General features: G+C 42.9%; 1 protein-coding gene across 4 annotated transcripts; it reads right to left on the reverse strand.

The window, feature by feature from the left end:
* Positions 1-1,867: 1,867 nt before the first annotated feature.
* On the reverse strand, positions 1,868-13,743 carry LOC131109946 (cadherin-related family member 1). Of its 4 annotated transcripts, none has more exons than XM_058062521.1 (17): positions 13,493-13,743; positions 13,111-13,206; positions 12,825-12,970; positions 12,699-12,749; positions 12,006-12,095; positions 11,839-11,925; positions 10,647-10,763; positions 10,293-10,436; positions 10,135-10,213; positions 9,963-10,063; positions 9,280-9,486; positions 9,033-9,185; positions 8,798-8,962; positions 8,660-8,727; positions 7,386-7,614; positions 5,248-5,502; positions 1,868-4,023 (listed from the first exon to the last, which is right to left on the reverse strand). In XM_058062521.1, exons 1-17 carry the CDS (start codon positions 13,554-13,556, stop codon positions 3,487-3,489), a joined length of 2,589 nt encoding a protein of 862 aa, XP_057918504.1. In that variant the 5' UTR covers positions 13,557-13,743; the 3' UTR covers positions 1,868-3,486. The 4 variants fall into 4 exon arrangements, with proteins under 4 accessions (XP_057918504.1, XP_057918501.1, XP_057918503.1 ...); XM_058062520.1 differs by lacking the exon at positions 13,493-13,743 and adding an exon at positions 4,811-5,013 and having other exon boundaries at positions 3,879-4,023; positions 13,111-13,258; XM_058062518.1 differs by lacking the exon at positions 13,493-13,743 and having other exon boundaries at positions 13,111-13,258.
* Positions 13,744-15,953: the final 2,210 nt, after the last annotated feature.

The raw sequence follows: 15,953 nt of genomic DNA on the forward strand, positions 1-15,953 counted from the left end.
CGAGGATTTTTCTCCAAAGTCAGTTCTGTGGTGCCTTGTGGCTAAATTCTGACATCGCCCTAATAGACATGAAAAGCTTGGAAGGGCTGACCAATCTGACTTCATGACCATGGACTTTGTTTCGTTCTGCCAGAACAAGCTCTGAAACACTTACCTTCACAACTTACTGTTATATCTAAAGATGTGTTCATGAACTCTTTTACCAAAAGGCAGAAAGTGTTTGGCAAAAGGACTTGTTCTCCAATGTGGTCTTAGCGCTGTACAACTACCCATGAATGTGCCACTACCGCCTCAGGTTTTGTGGAGTTCATCCGAGTGGTTGGTCCTCCCATCATTCTGACAAACTCTTTGACATTTGACATGTTCGGACCCCCTTTTTAAAGTGGACAAGTTTTTCCACGAGATCCATTTTGAAAACATGCACAAAGCTGCTGGCCTCTGCCCCTGAGACTTACGTCAGCGTGCCTTTCGGAGCAAACACAACGCTTTCATACTTAGTCAAGGCCCGACCATTGAGTGGATGTACGGTCAGAAGATTATAAGAGGATTTACCGGTAAGATTTTTTTTTTTTTTTTCATACTGTCATCCATTAGAACCTGCTGTCAGAGCACTCAGACCTGCAAGTGATATAGTTCAGTTCAGATCTCAACAAAAACAGATCTGGCTTGTACTTGTACATCGGAGGATGCATGACAATACTTGTCAGCTTTGGTATTACTACGACATTATATAAGTTTAATACCGTGTTACCTTCCAGAATAGGGCCTTTGTACTTAACCGGGACCAGTGACCAAATCATGGTGCTAACCACTGATCCAGCGTACTACTGAATTATTTCAACCAAGCTCCAGTGGGTAACATCTGAAAACATGCATAAATCTTGCTCAATTTTTTCCACGTAGCTGACACTCCCTTAGATGAGGAAGACGGGTACCTCCACTCTTATTGCACCAAGCGGCTGGAGGACTTAATACCTGCACAGCCGACAACTTCATTGGCATCCCAGTGAACGCACCACCAATGGCTGCCCCATTGACATCCGCATTGCCAAGCAGATGATTCATCTCTTCTAATGTAATCGTCTCAACTGCCTATTTGTTATAAGAAGTCTTTTCATTCAGTTGTGTTTTATTGAGTTTACAATGTTCCGAGGCTTTTTATATATTTTTTTTTTATGATACTGAATGTATATGTATTTTAAATTGTATTGTGAATAATCGTGTCATTGCAGATTAAAAAGAGACAGTCAAAGACAAATGCTGAGCCATCATTCTTTTTTTTTTTTTTTTTTTTTTTGGGCACAATCACTCAAAGGATTTGTTACGTAAGCAATATATTTTCGTGCATTTATCCATACACCGCTAAGCAGATTAGAGTGATTTTCTCTCTGAACCCTTGTCAGCGGGACATGATATTTCCATTTAATAACAGCTCCCTCTGCACTTGTCCTGCACATTGATTGGTCAGGAGAAAACGTTTTATTTATTTTAGTAGTACATGAATACAAAAGTTATTCATGTAACAAATACGCAACATTTATTTACATTTGTTTTTCTATTGTGAAATCATATAAATCAAGGAAAATACCATTTTTAAATATATTTTTTTAGTTCTACGATTTCGTCTGAAATGATCTTGATGGATGAAATGAAAATCATAAACCTTTAGTATGCTATCAAAATAGCTCAGTGTGCTATTAGCAACAATAAGAAGCAACAATAGCAGGGAGATCAATATTTTACCACCTCACACTGACTTAATGAGTCCTTGGTAATCCGGTTGCGTCACAGACGATGTTTTAAGGATTTGCATTAATCTAATAATCTGATGGACTATAGCCTTGGCATACAAAAAGTAGGCGCACAAGCCTAATTTTTATGTTGAGATATTTATTGAAAATGAAGACGATACAAAGACGGTACAAATATGCATCCAAGAACACATCCAAGAACCAGGCAGTGTTTTTTCCAGTTAATATATTGTATATGTCCAAGTATTATTACAAAGTCAAGTATGAGCTAATACTTTAATACAAGGACCACGTGACTGTAACTTGCCAACATTTGAAGGCATTGAAGCGAAATTTCCGTGAACATTTGTGCATATATTTTGACTCTCTACAAAGGAAATGTACATGCAGTTGCAATACACAGCAATTTCAGCCCCCCCCCCATCTGTGGAGGTACAAATGTCATATGTAATCATAGAACTGTACACACATTAAAAATTGAAACGATAAAAAAGCATGTTATTATAATACAACTACACAAATGCAAATACTGCTAGCTTGCTTGTGTTACAGCAGGGACGATACAGTGGCACATGGTAATCGTACAAAAGAAGCAAACATGTCAGCTTTCGGCATGTTCTCGTGATAATTTGGGTAGGTATGAAATATTCAGCACTATTCAGCATGTGAAAATAATACACTAAACGTCAAACATTTCTAAAAGTGTAAGATGATTTCTCCGTAAGTATGCTTTCATCAGGTCATGAATGTGAGTGTGAATGGTTGTTTGTCTATATGTGCCCTGGGACAGCTGGGATAGGCTCCAGCAACCCTGCGACCCCCGTGAGTATAAGCGGTAGAAAAATGATTTTTTCACGGTTGACTATGGCCTATTATTAATCCAAAATATTGAAAGACAAGTTATATGTTGTATTGTGGTCACTATCCGAACATTGTGTGAGTTTCTTCTCACATTCAGTGTGGAAGTGGTTAAGTTTTTGGCTTCTTTATCCTTCCCCGGTCCGTTTGAAACCCTTTAGAATGAGTAAATTGTAGAGGTTAAATAGGTAGCTATGCAGCTGTCTTGTCTATGCAGTGAACCCGGAGCCTGCGCAATGTCATGTAAACAATGTAAACAAAGAATAATCGTGTAAAAATGACTATTATTTCATTTCTACAGGGCTCTAATAATGTTAAAACTGTATTTACAAAGTTATAAACAGGTTGAAAATTGAATCCTACTTTTCTTCCGACTGTCATGGATGATAAACGAGGGATTACTGCATCTACTATTTATACAAATATATTATATTATAGAATAATAAATATTTTATTTTATTTGTATCATGCTTTTTGCAATATATACAGTATTTGTGATAAATATGATGCACTTTGTTATACTATGTCATAGAGAGTGGAATTATTTGTGTGGACGTTAAGTTGTGTTACACGAAGTGATTAATTGGAGTATTGCGTTTATTGGAGCGGAGGCCACTATTTGAGGAAATACAATATGTATTTTCAGTCAAGCAACAACGTACTGTCTCTTGTCACTGTCGATAAGATGATGTAATCCTTCCTCAAGATGGCAGTGTGGTGATTATCTACCGAGAAAGGAAGGAGGTCAGCTGAGGAGTTCACTCTTGGTCACACATCCGTGAACCCTCATTAAGTCCATCATTGCCGTCATGGTCGTCTTTTGCCAAACCAAAATCCAGCAACGTCATGAAAAAACGAATAGGTTGTTTGAATAGAATTAATAGTAACCTTGGTTGTTTTCGTTGATTTTTTGCTCGAGTCTCATTTTCAACTCAGACACCAACGCCGAGCTCATGTTGCCTTCCTTGCGGCGACTCAATTTCCCTTTCTTTGAGCTTCTGGTGGCCAATGTGCCCGATATAGTCGGGACAGCACGGAGCTTCTCGGGGGCGCGAGTGGCCGGTGGGGCCGGTGGGGGCAGGCACGGGGCGCAGGGTGGGGTTGGCCTACTTGGGCTTTCCTGCTTAGTGATACCTTCTGGATCCTCCATGAGGAACTTCTCTGAGGGGTTACCAAATCTGAAGACGGGCATACGGAAAGTCCAGGGCTGCTGGTCCTTGGGCCGCCTCCTGATGACACGGCGTGCCGGCGTGATCCTGTTTTGCGACTTTGCGTTGCGCATGTACATGACCGTGGAGACGAGCACAGTGGCTCCTACCAACATGCTAATGATAAATGTAAGCATGCCTAAAGCTTTCATTGGATTGTCCCTACTTTTCATTAAAAAGGCTGCCATAGGCCCCTTGAGAGGAGTCTGGAAAAGAGCACAGATACAATTGGAATCATCCAAGCGCCAACTGCTTCAAAGCATGATTGATGGGTGAGCAAAGCACTGAGGAGGCCCAAACAACTACGCTACGCTAGGACGCTAGGAGTGCGTCTGGCAGTGCATTGATGCTTAGTGGATTGGACTTTGGCATACGGTTGAAGAAGGCCCATCAGAGTACAAGAGCATATTTGCTTTAACAAAAAGTTGCATGCATATTTGGTTCAATTAAGCTCACACGTTTCGCTTAGCAACAAGCGTCAAACATGATGCGGCTAAAAATAATATTCATCATAATAAACCGATAAATTAAAAATAAATAATGCATGTTATCCCCGTGCATGTGTAGGTTCTCTCCGGGTACTCCGGTTTCCGACTACATTCCAAAAATTTGCATGCTAGGTTAATTGGAAATTGTCCATAGGTATGAATGTGAGTGTGAATGGTTGTTTGTCTATATGTGCCCTGTGATTGGCTGGCCACCAGTCCAGGGTGAACCCCGCCTCTCACCCAAAGACAGCTGGGATAGGCTCCAGCATACCCATGACCCGACTAAGTTGTACATAAAATGGATCAAAGGATGGATAATCAACCGAGTGTTCTGTTGATCAATGGTCCAATGGCTAGCACCTGGCTAGCACTTGGCTAAAAATGTATTTCAGTGGACAAGTTTTAGTTTTTCCAAACATGCTCCAGTACTCTTTCGACATCGCCAACCAGGGAATAATATATTTTCATAAAAAAGATGGAACAGACACAAAGTGAAGTGCATTACTTTTCTCACTTGGGTCTGCGAACCACTTTGATATAGTTACTCTCCGGGTTGATTCTGGACCTTTTCACAGCGCTACAGTACAGGATGGTGGATATGCAGACGGTTAGCATAATGAAAGTGATGACAAGGCTGAAACAAATGCCGAAAACAGTCAGCGGACGCTTGCTGAGGCCCATGAAGTATGAAATGACGCGTTCCTTGATCTGGAAAGCACGATGCACAACACACAAAACCAGAAACATTGTCAACATGCAAGGTTGACGCAATGAGAAGACAAGTGAATGAGCAGAACGATGCACGGACATTGTCGTTACAAACGTAACGGTGCCATGCCATAAGCTGCAGCGTAGCAAGGCAGCAACCCAAATGCTAAAATGCAGAACTCTACATCAGCATGAGCTACCAGCGTTAAACTGCAGAAGAAGTGAAGGTCTTACCGCCTCGGTGATGTCAATGTTGACTACAGCCGTGGTGCTGAAGGACGGAGAACCCAGGTCTCTGGCCTGCACTACCAGCGACCACTTGCAGTCCTTCTGCATGGTGATGTTGTGCACGATCTCCATGGTCTTGATGTATGGCTTCAGCTGGATCTCGCCCGTCTCCGCGTTTATGTCGAACGCATTGTCTGGGTCTGCTGTCATGATGGAGTACTCGACCACATTGTTGGGAGACTCTGCGTCCTCGTCCACCGCCTGCAAAGCAGTCGCACGTTGAACATTTTAGGGTGTACTCACCCTGATCCATTTGTACCGTGCTGGTCTTTATTGACCCAAAAGGCTAAATGTACATTTGTTAGTGAGCAGTATCTGGTGGGATCGCCATTTGCCTCATGCTGTTACATGAGTTGGCAGTTGTGGCTTCAGGATCACCGCGGGCCACTTGAAGCCCTCACCCACAAGACACCATACACGGCGTCTGCCATCTGCTCTACGCAGTAAAAACTGTGAGTCATCGGCGAAAATAACACCTCTCCGAAGCGCCAGATGCTATTGACGGTTCCGACAACAAACTGGAGTCACGTCGAGACCTTGATGATGGCAACAAACATCCAGCTCAGCTTCCCTGAGAAAGTTTCTGACAGTTTGTGCAGAAATTCAGCGGTTATGCCAACCAGTCAACCACCGCGGGTGTGAGACCGGTTGGGTGTGGGCCAAATTCCCCGAAACACCTTCGGAGACTGCGTATGGTAGAGAGATTAACATGTGGTTCACGGGTAACACCTCTGCTAGGCATTCGTGCAGTCAGCATGCCTATTGCTCGTTCCCGCAACACTTGCGACACTTGTGGCGTTGCATGAATTAAATGACACGGCATTGTTATGCAAACAAATCATGAGTTAGCCAAAATGCTGTGGGTTTGACTTGTGTTATTTTTATTTTGAATTGTGTCGGTTTTCATTAAGAACCAGTGGCTACATTGCACACGTGTGTGTATGTGTGTGTGTGTGTGTGTGTGTGTGGAATCGTTCCAGGCCTCAAGTGCCTCTTCCAATGGTGCCAAAATGGGGCGCTCACACTATCCAAATGTGCTGGACGTTCGGTGTTAAGTGGGCCAAGGCACAATTGGCCTTGTGTGAGTGTGCCCTTAATCTCTATGGAATTTCCTCAATTCCAATTAAGTGTAGTTGCTCTACCCAGTAGTAAAGTTAGTCAATTGTACTAAAGATACGATTTAGGTCGATAAATACTTATAAATACTGTTATAAATACATTAAATATGAACGAATTACAAATAAAATTGTGACCTGTTTTCTGCCCACAGAAAAAAACAACCATGAAAACATCATTTAAAATTAATTACAATATGGTAATTTTGTGTAAACTGCTACTTGCTTTGAACCCTGCAGCTTGTACAATGATGCGTCTGATAGTTACAACTACATTTCCCATGATTCCCATGACAGTGCAGCTTCAGGAAGTAGGAATGTGAACGAGCGAAGTGGAAGCTAATATCACGTTTTGAAGTCTTATCCAGAGATCTCTTACACATCTTAAGTAAGTTTGATCAAGTGTAAAATTTACTACAGTTTCTGTTTGGACTACTTGGACTACCAACCGTCCACTATCACCAACGGGTTTCGAGAGGCCAGACTGGAAGTGATACCTTGGGTTGGGCATTGAGCATCGATGGAAACCGGTTCTGACATTCCGATTGTACCGTAGCAGCCAGGAAGAATTTGTTCATCCATTTCAACCATGTAAAAAATGCGACGGCGCTCGCTAGTTTGGCTGAAATTGTGCAAAAAAAAAATAGGATTGTGCAAAGGTGGATGCACCACTCCCAGGATCATTGGTGGTTGAATATACGGCTCTGTAGCATCAGTGGTAGCACTGTTGCTACGTAGTTTTTCCTCAAACATGGAGACATTCAGACATATCATCCAAGAACTTTGTTTAGCACCCTCATTTAAATCACGCAGACTTTTTATGACGCTATCTATGAAAAGAATCGGAATCAATAATCATTAGGAACCCGAAAAGGACAGGAGGAATCGGAACCAAAATTGCTCAAATTCAAATGATACCTAAGGATAAGCGGTAGAAAACGAATGAAAACCTCAGTTGTCATCACGTACCTCCACTTTGACCGGCGTGCCGATGACCATGGTCTTCTCCAGCAGTTTGTCGTCAAATTCGGGCGAGTGGTCGTTCATGTCGAGCACGGTGACGAAGACTTCTGCCAGGCTGTACTTTCCTTCCGAGTCTTCGGCCTTTACGTAGAAGTTGAACTTGGAGCGAACCTCCGCGTCCAGGGTGGTCCACGGCTGTGTGGAGATTAGGCCAGTTGACGGGTGGATGGAAAACCTGCACCGAGGGGGTCACAACGGTAATCAGTCAATAATCCAACAAGAAGATCAATAATTCTGGAGTGAGAGATTAAGTTGTTATCAACATGGAAAAGTTTTCAGGTCAAAACAGCGAAGTATTTAATCTTTTCAGCGTCTCATCCACACGGAAACGACGTTCTGGGTGCCCTGAAACGGTATCTTTTAAAACAGCTTACAGAGTAGGAAAATCCGAAAGCACCGGTTTGTTGTTTTTATGTCGATAGCCATTACAAAAAATGTCATGACCAGAAGTGAGCTTTGATGACAAACCATCATATCTGAATATTTCGACTAACAGTCGATATTCTTCTGATATTACGTTGTAGGGATGATGGAGTCCACCACTATTAGTATCTGGTCACCCATCTAAATGGTCATTACCCGTATCTGTAGTCGGGAGGGGCGGTTGCTCTGTCTTCACTGAGCACGAAGACTCAATACATGATTACGGATCATAACGAGATGTACTCGTTTCATGTTCGTACTCGCCAAGATTGCATTATCCGTAACGGGTCCTCATTTATAGCAAGTATCCATCTCATCCCCATTTTGTTGTTTTATAATCCATAATGACTCACAGAAATAATTCCAATGGATCACAATGGACATGCGTTCTTTCTTCTTCTATTATTGATAAGAGTTGCATTGGTGGTTTGACTTTGACGTCGTTTCCTGCCATTTTCTAACTCACGAGTCGCTCGCAAACTTTCACACAATTAACTCTGGTGGCTGCCTGCAGACGAGCATAAATTTGCACTTTCTCTTTGCTTTTCCATCTCAGGCTCCAGCTGTCACCCTGCATGTTAATTGGCTCTCTCCAATGTGAGATGGGCCGCGCCGACTATTTTTAACCCTCCAATCCAATTAGGAGATTAGCCTGAATCATGCAGCCATCTTAGGGCGAGGCTATTGTGCTTGAATGTGCTCGTTCCCCGCTGACTTCCTTGCCCAGAACCAAAATATGGATCAACACCTTCACTACCAGGAAGTCTCAGTTGTGTTTTATTTTTTTTTTTACTTACAAATCTGACCCTGATCCATAAATGGTGTATTTGACTTCACCCCAGGGTCCAGAGTCCGGATCGTTTGCCTGCGGGAGCAAGCAAGACCATAATAATGTCAAATAGAAACACTTGAAGAACACTTTGGTTGTGACTCACCATGACAGCGGCAACACTAGAACCTCCTGGAGAGTTCTCTGCCACCCTGGCGATGTAATACTCCGACGTGAATTTGGGAGTGTTGTCATTAGTGTCCATGAGGTTGATCACGATATCTGCCGTCGCGCTGAAGCGCTCGGGAGTGTCAATCTCCACCGCCAGCAGCTGCATGATCATGATGGTAAACTAATCATAAATACAGACCATAAAAATAGATTTTAATATGAGTTCTGACCTTGAACGAGAGGGTCGGTCCTTTCTCATAGTCGATAACCGATGTGTCCTCCACGATGATGGTGACCTGGGCTTCATTCAGGACCGTCTGTGGAACCACTCGTAGAACTCTGCTTGGTCCCACTAGTCTCAGTTTGAATTTGGCATTCGCCCCCTAAGAAGAACCCAAAAAATATTTAAAGGGAAATGAATGTAAATCATAAGTACAGTATATATAATATACTGTATAAAACCAACAGATGTCAGACCTGATCTGAATCATTGACGGTGATCTTGAACCCCCGTAGGATCTCCCCAGCAGGAGGGTGCTCGTACATGGTGACCTCAAACTTGCTCTGTGGTCCGTTCTCGCCATAAAAGGTGGGCGGGTGATTGTTGAGGTCCACCACTCGGACCGTCACCACAGCAATGTCGTAGTCATTCAACAGGTGATTGTCGGAACCCACCTCAGATGCCTTGGTGTGAACATTACACGGGTCAACACATGCCATCAGTGTTTATTTTGGCAGCAGTTTTAGATTTAGTTGTAGTCGTTATTGTGGTTTTAGGTATTGGTTGTGTTTTTAGCAGTGATAATGGCTCACATGATTCGTCTATGCTTCTCATTCTTCCTGGTGTAGACATTTTGCATCGTGTAACGTTCTACAAAATTGCAGAATATTCTATGGTTTTTGCAGTAGAAACTCCCAACAGTCCGATCTCACAAAGACGGTTGTTCTTATTGGATCGCCTACTTACTGTGTGTACCAAACACAGTTCGTTATATTCCTAACTTGTGGCTATCATGTACACGACAAAATTACATGTAACTGGATTTCTAGTTTTAATTAGTTATGGTCTCAGCCATTAAGTTTAAATTATTCATCAATGAAATTAACACTGCACGCTATGTGCGATCTCAACCAAAATGATTTAGAGCTATCAGCGCTACCTTGACTTTGATTTCGTAGAGTTCATTTTTGAGCAGGGATGGATGCGTTGTCAAGGTGATGCATCCACTTGTGCCGTTTATCTCGAAGACGCCATCACTTCCTGAAACGGATATTCAAGTATTATTGCAGAAAGAGTCATCTTAGTGCATGATGATTTTTATCCGTTCTTACCGTCGATGATGGAGTAATAAATGGGGTTAGGATTTCCTTGATCGCCATCTCTGGCATACACGGTAAATATCTCAGAGCCCTGGTTGACGAGAGACACATCAAACTTCAGCATATTTAGCCATTGATGTGATGAGTGGAAGACCAGAGGCCCAACTCACCGGAACTGAGACTTCGTAGATGTAGCCGAAGTAAGGCGTTCCTACGAAGGATGGAGGCAAGTCTTGGGCGTCGAGGATGTTGACTGTTATGGTGGCCGTGGAGGTCAAAACCTGATATTGACCCTTATATTTCCCTCCTCCATCCTGAAGGAAACAAATCATCAAGAAAGCTCACCTGAGATTAGTGGAACTCGATCAAGCGTATTGCTAGAGATTCTCCATAAGGAAGCCAGAGTGGTTGATCACAAAGTGACTTCAGAAGTGGTTACAAAACCCAACTTCCAGAGTCTTTAGTTCATGTATTTGATTGTAGATTATGATCTGAAAGCGTAACACCCAACGGTGACCTCTCACCTTGGCAACCACGGTCACAAAGTGCGTAGGCGTGGTCTCATAGTCCAGCGCCGCTCCGGGTTTCACCCTCAGGATCCCGTTGTGGCTGTCGATGGTGAACTTGGCAACTGACGATGGCTGACAAAAGGGTTAAATTCTGTTGACTTTCACTACAGCAGCGGACATTTGTCTCTCGCGTTTTAATCTGCTGGACCCGAGCAAACATAAGCTGTCATTAAGCTTTCAATGTGTTGCTCAAATGTAATTAAAAATTTTAATCAACTCAAGTAACACATTTTCCTGACTGTTCATTTGAGATTAATCGTTTCTCTCGTTTCATCACTCAAATGCCCCCTTTTTTTTTGGGCTATTCCCGGCCACATGACCGCTCCCCGTGATGTCAGCTCGACCTTGAGCAAGGAAATATTTGCTCATGTGCAGGAAAACAACGGAACTCTAGTCTGTACCTCCAAGGGATCCCAAATAACTCCCCCTGGACCAACAAATGACATTTTCCAGAGACGTCTATCATATTCTGGGGCCACATCAAGGCTCCTTGCCGGTTGGAGCAACCCAGAAGGCCTCCACTGAAAGGTTCTCAAGAAGACCTATAATCTGACTCCCAGAGTCTGAGCTCTTCACTCCAAAACCCAGCCACCTTCTTTAGAAATACCAGGACCCACATGTTCTAATTTTGGAAAAATCTAGAATCTCTAGACCTTCTGACCCCGCCTTTTTCACCACAACCAGGCTTAGGTACCACTGAGTATCTCTGGCGTTCTTGGTTCTGGCAGTCATGGTCTGAACATGCACCAGACTTCAGGGTATTGAAGAACCATTCTCTACCCTTGCCAGGTTCCTGCAACTCCAATCGTCCACCTTTCTGGGTTTCGAACAAGAACCCTTGTCCCCACGGATATCAGGAACCACATAGGACCACTACCACATGGACAATTCCTGGGGTGGAGTCTGGGATTAATGAAATCCATCCATCCATTTTCCAAACTGAAAATCCAAATTCCAAAGGAACCCCGATATTTTTCTGAAAAACGATGAAAGCATCAGAAAAAAGGATCACGCTCAAATATATTTTTCTCTTTCATCTCCATCCAAACTAGAGCAGCCTTGGATTTATTTGAATTCAAACGCAAAAGCGGTTTAAAGCATCACAAGTGCCACATCATCTGCATAATACTCAAATCCGCAGGTTTACCTGGAGGAAATAGGAGACGCTTCCCCCTGAACCCATGTCTTTATCCAGTGCCTGAACTCTGTAGATGCTGCTCCCTTCCACGGCATCCTGAAGAAGACATGACATGACCGTTAGGAGGTTTTTTTTCTTTCCAAAATGTGGTTCGTATTGATGCCAGTACGCCGTACCTCTGGGATATTAACAATGAAAGGCAGGTTTTGGAATTCAGGAGGTTCATCATTGGCGTCGGTGACAAACACTCTCACGGTTTCCACCACCTGAAAACACAAAAGACTGAATGTATTCCTTAGTGGATTGACGTACCTGGGATTGGTTTTACCATCTGACACCTCTGGCATAGAAACCCTTTCTGAGTGATTTGAAGACAATTTGCGTCTACACTGTTCTGGATTAGTAACTAGTCGGAAAAGGAAAGGAAAAGGAAAGGATTGCTGGGTGAAAACGATGTAAAAGTTTCGGAGTATAATCCAATCCAATACAACGGGTCTTGGGATGGTCTTGGTAAATGGTCCCTCAAGGTCCTCAAACCGCTTGTTTACATTTACCTACTGATGACGCACCATCAGTATCTCGCCCAAAGACAGGGGATCGAACCCACAACCTGCAGGTTGGGAGACTACCACTCTACCAGCCACGGACGGCACCACCATGCCAGTTGAAGTTGTTGACTTGTCGGCTTGTCACTTCTGGTCATGTGACGCAAGTGACGTCAACATTTTCAGTAAGAAGCGGTTTGCTTGTCTATACGTAAACGACAAGTCGGCGTTATTAGATTTTCTCACTGGATAAAATAATTTTTTTTACCCGAAAACCTTTCTGTGCGGACAGACCATGAATGATTTTAAGCACGGCTTACTCACTTTATTCCGACCGTCCGTGATGCTGACAAGCAATGAAATCTCGTCTTGTTTCTGCAAAATAAATGAATGAAGACATCGTCATTAATGTCGAGCGAAGCTCCTGAGAGAGTTGAGGTGTCTTCTCACCTCTCTGTCCAACTCCAGGACTAGCGTGACGTTTCCTGATTTGGGCTCAACACTGAAATACTCCTTGGAGCCCTTTTCAAACATCAGACCGTATCGTATGGAATCTCCTTCTGGATCTGTACCATTGAGGGTGTAGAGCTGTGTTCCTGTGCAAGAATGATTTTTAAAAATATGTCAATCCATCGGGTATTAGACCTGTTATTATCTGTGGCTTTAGAACCATGATGGGCATTTCAAAATAAAAGGATGCACAGCTTTATTAATTGTACGCCTTTATGTGACTCACCGACTGGTGTATCCTCGGAGATGCTGAACAAAGCCATGTTCCCGTTCGTACTGCTTGGTCCATTATCGTAGAAATACGGGGCATAGTCAAATAGTCCTTTGTGGGGAATCAAACATGAAATGAGCGTGTACATAATATGACATCAAGAGTATTTCTAATAGTAAGCGATGACTTGTGGACTTACTTGCTGAGGATGAAAGCATAGGCAAGAAGTAAACAGATATGAATGGTTAATAATGTGTTCATAGAAGCCCAAGAATATAGATTTCAATACAAAGTACAGTCAGGGTGGGTGTGACGCGCTAAGATGGACCTTCCCTGCAGGATTAATCGCCTAAGAAGTATTATCCAGGCCCGAAGACAAAAAGAAAACAAACCTTACCCGAGCTAAAGTGTAGCAAGAGGACAAAGGTGAAAAGAGACATCTTCTTCTTCTCTTTCTTCATCCTGGCGAGGAGGCGAGGCCCGACTGGACCATGTGGGAGGCTTCTTGGGGCCGGCGTGGAGAGTTGAGTTGTGAGCTGTGAGAGTACCGTTCCCTTCTCCAGGCAGCTCAGAAGGGAGGAAGAAGAAGAAGAAGAAGAGGCTGCGACTCACAAGGCGCTAATCCAGTGACGCATCCCATCCCTCCGCAGACGTCTACGTACTATGCGGCTCGGATTCATCCTGGAAGTGAGTTCTCACAGCGCGGATGTGGCGCTCTCACACCTTTGCGTACGTGTTAAATCCACGCGTCTCTTACAGTAGGAGACGAGGAGTCTTTGTTATCCTTTGTTGTAATATGGTGGTCATTTGGAGTCACAATGACTTATCTTTGTTTATTCACGTCAGGGTTATCCAGCTGCCTTTTTGGTATTTATAAAGAAAACAAATAATTTATAATTAAAAACATGTATATAAATTATATGTACATATATTTAAAGACAAATCTTTATGGTTTTATTATTGTTTTTAGTTTTTCTCTATTTTTCACTTTTGTTTATTTCTGCAGGCGACGGAGGATTGTGTCCGAGCGCTACCTTCTTGGCTCTGTTGGTCAGGGGAGAAGTCACATTGTGGAACCACCGATCGCAGGTACTTGGGGAACTTAGCCAAATACAACGAGCATCAATAAAAGCGCTCAGTAATTAATGTTGCAGACAAGTCTGAATGACAAATCCTTAATCCAATGTAGAATCTCAGCAGCTTCTGTACTTGGACATCAACAGGTAGCAAGCAGCTGTGTAGCCACACGTCAGTCACTGATAGGTTGGATTGCAAGGTGTGCCTGAAGCACTTATTGGCCGCTTTCAATAATGTTGCACACTCCCACCTCCATATTACTGTATTATTATTCATAGTAGCGCTGCCATAGTTCACAGTCTGCATTGACTTCACATACAGCTTTTTTCCCAAACCAGAAATCTCACATTTTAATCAACACTTTTTTTTCACCTTGTGGTTGCCAGTTGTAGCTAGGCAGAATTTAGGGGCGATAAAGAAGAAAGTAAAAAAAACTATTAAAAAAAAAACCTAGCATACATTTCCTTGCCTATGTCGTCATATAGCAATGAAAAATCAATGTTGTATTTCATACATGCACCTAGATGACACACTGAACAAAGCTGTTAGTGGCCTATTCGTCTCCTGCTGAGACAAACAAAAAAAAAAACATTTAAATGCAAAGCTTCTGCACTGTTTGTGTTTTTCCCCCTCAGTGAGTTGAGCCTTCTTAACACAAAGTGTGTCAGGATGGAGAGAATGTTTGTTTCCAAATGATAACTAATCCTTCCCTCCAGAATTATTTGCCGAATAAGCAGGCTAAAAAAAAAAAACCCAAAATGAACAGCAGGATATGATTGGGACAAATCATATCAAAATCATCTGAATTAGGGCCATGTTTAATGGAGCTCAGTTACCGTGCAGGGTAGTTCTGCATCCTTAAAAAGGTTAAAAAGGTGTCATGCATGTCACTGTCACGTCTGTAAAAATAGCGTTTGACGCACAAACGCTGCACGGCGTGGAGTGGTTAGAGCGCAGGCCACACAGCTAGGAGACCGATGTTCGATTCCCACATTCCAAAAACATGCTAGGTTAATTGGCCACTCCAAATTGTCCATAGGTATGAATGTGAGTGTGAATGGTTGTTTGTCTATATGTGCCCTGGGATTGGCTGGCCACCCCGCCTCTCGCCCCAAGACAGCTGGGATAGGCTCCAGCATGCCCGAAACCCCTGTGCGGATAAGCAGTACAAAAAATGGATGGATACTTCACATATGTAGTATTTTATTCATATTAAATCCATCCATTTTCTATACCGCCTATCCTCATTAAGGTCACAGGTATGCTGGAGCCTATCCCAGCTGTCTTTAAGCGAGAGGCGGAGTACACTCTAGACTGGTCGCCAGCCAGTATTTTCATATTACATTGATATTTAATTACAAATTATGACAAATACTTCATAGCAAGAAATAGTATTTTCTTAATGTAGTTTTAACAAGTTGTAAGGGGGGGTCGTCAATATTTGATAAGGACACAAATGGACCACAGCCCCTCATTGCTCATTAATTAAAAATTGTCTTTCATGCCAATTTATGACCCATTCCACATCATAGACCTATTTACCCACCCTCTATTGACACCTCCCATCGTCAGTGCGTGTACAACAACAGGAACGTGATCTCACTATTTATTTTTAAACGTGTGCCAACATCACCAATGAGACACCTGCACGTTGGGCTACAGTTGTTAGCATCTGTTAGCGCCGCGTCCTTGCAGGGGAGGGTTTTAATTTTAGAGCAACCAGATGGTGGACAAGAGGATTAGCAGGCTTAAGCCTTTGTCATCTGCTGCTGCTACACTGA

This window comes from Doryrhamphus excisus, chromosome 22 (genome assembly GCF_030265055.1).
Source record: "Doryrhamphus excisus isolate RoL2022-K1 chromosome 22, RoL_Dexc_1.0, whole genome shotgun sequence".
Lineage (NCBI taxonomy): Eukaryota > Metazoa > Chordata > Actinopteri > Syngnathiformes > Syngnathidae > Doryrhamphus > Doryrhamphus excisus.

Excerpts from the sequence above, each read along its gene's own strand:
- LOC131109946 (XM_058062521.1), bottom strand. The coding sequence starts at position 13,556 with ATGAAGAAAGAGAAGAAGAAGATGTCTCTTTTCACCTTTGTCCTCTTG. Across the intron at positions 12,971-13,110 it reads CTCCGAGGATACACCAGTCG|GAACACAGCTCTACACCCTC; the intron begins GTGAGTCACATA and ends ATTCTTGCACAG. Across the intron at positions 10,064-10,134 it reads TTATTACTCCATCATCGACG|GAAGTGATGGCGTCTTCGAG; the intron begins GTAAGAACGGAT and ends TATCCGTTTCAG.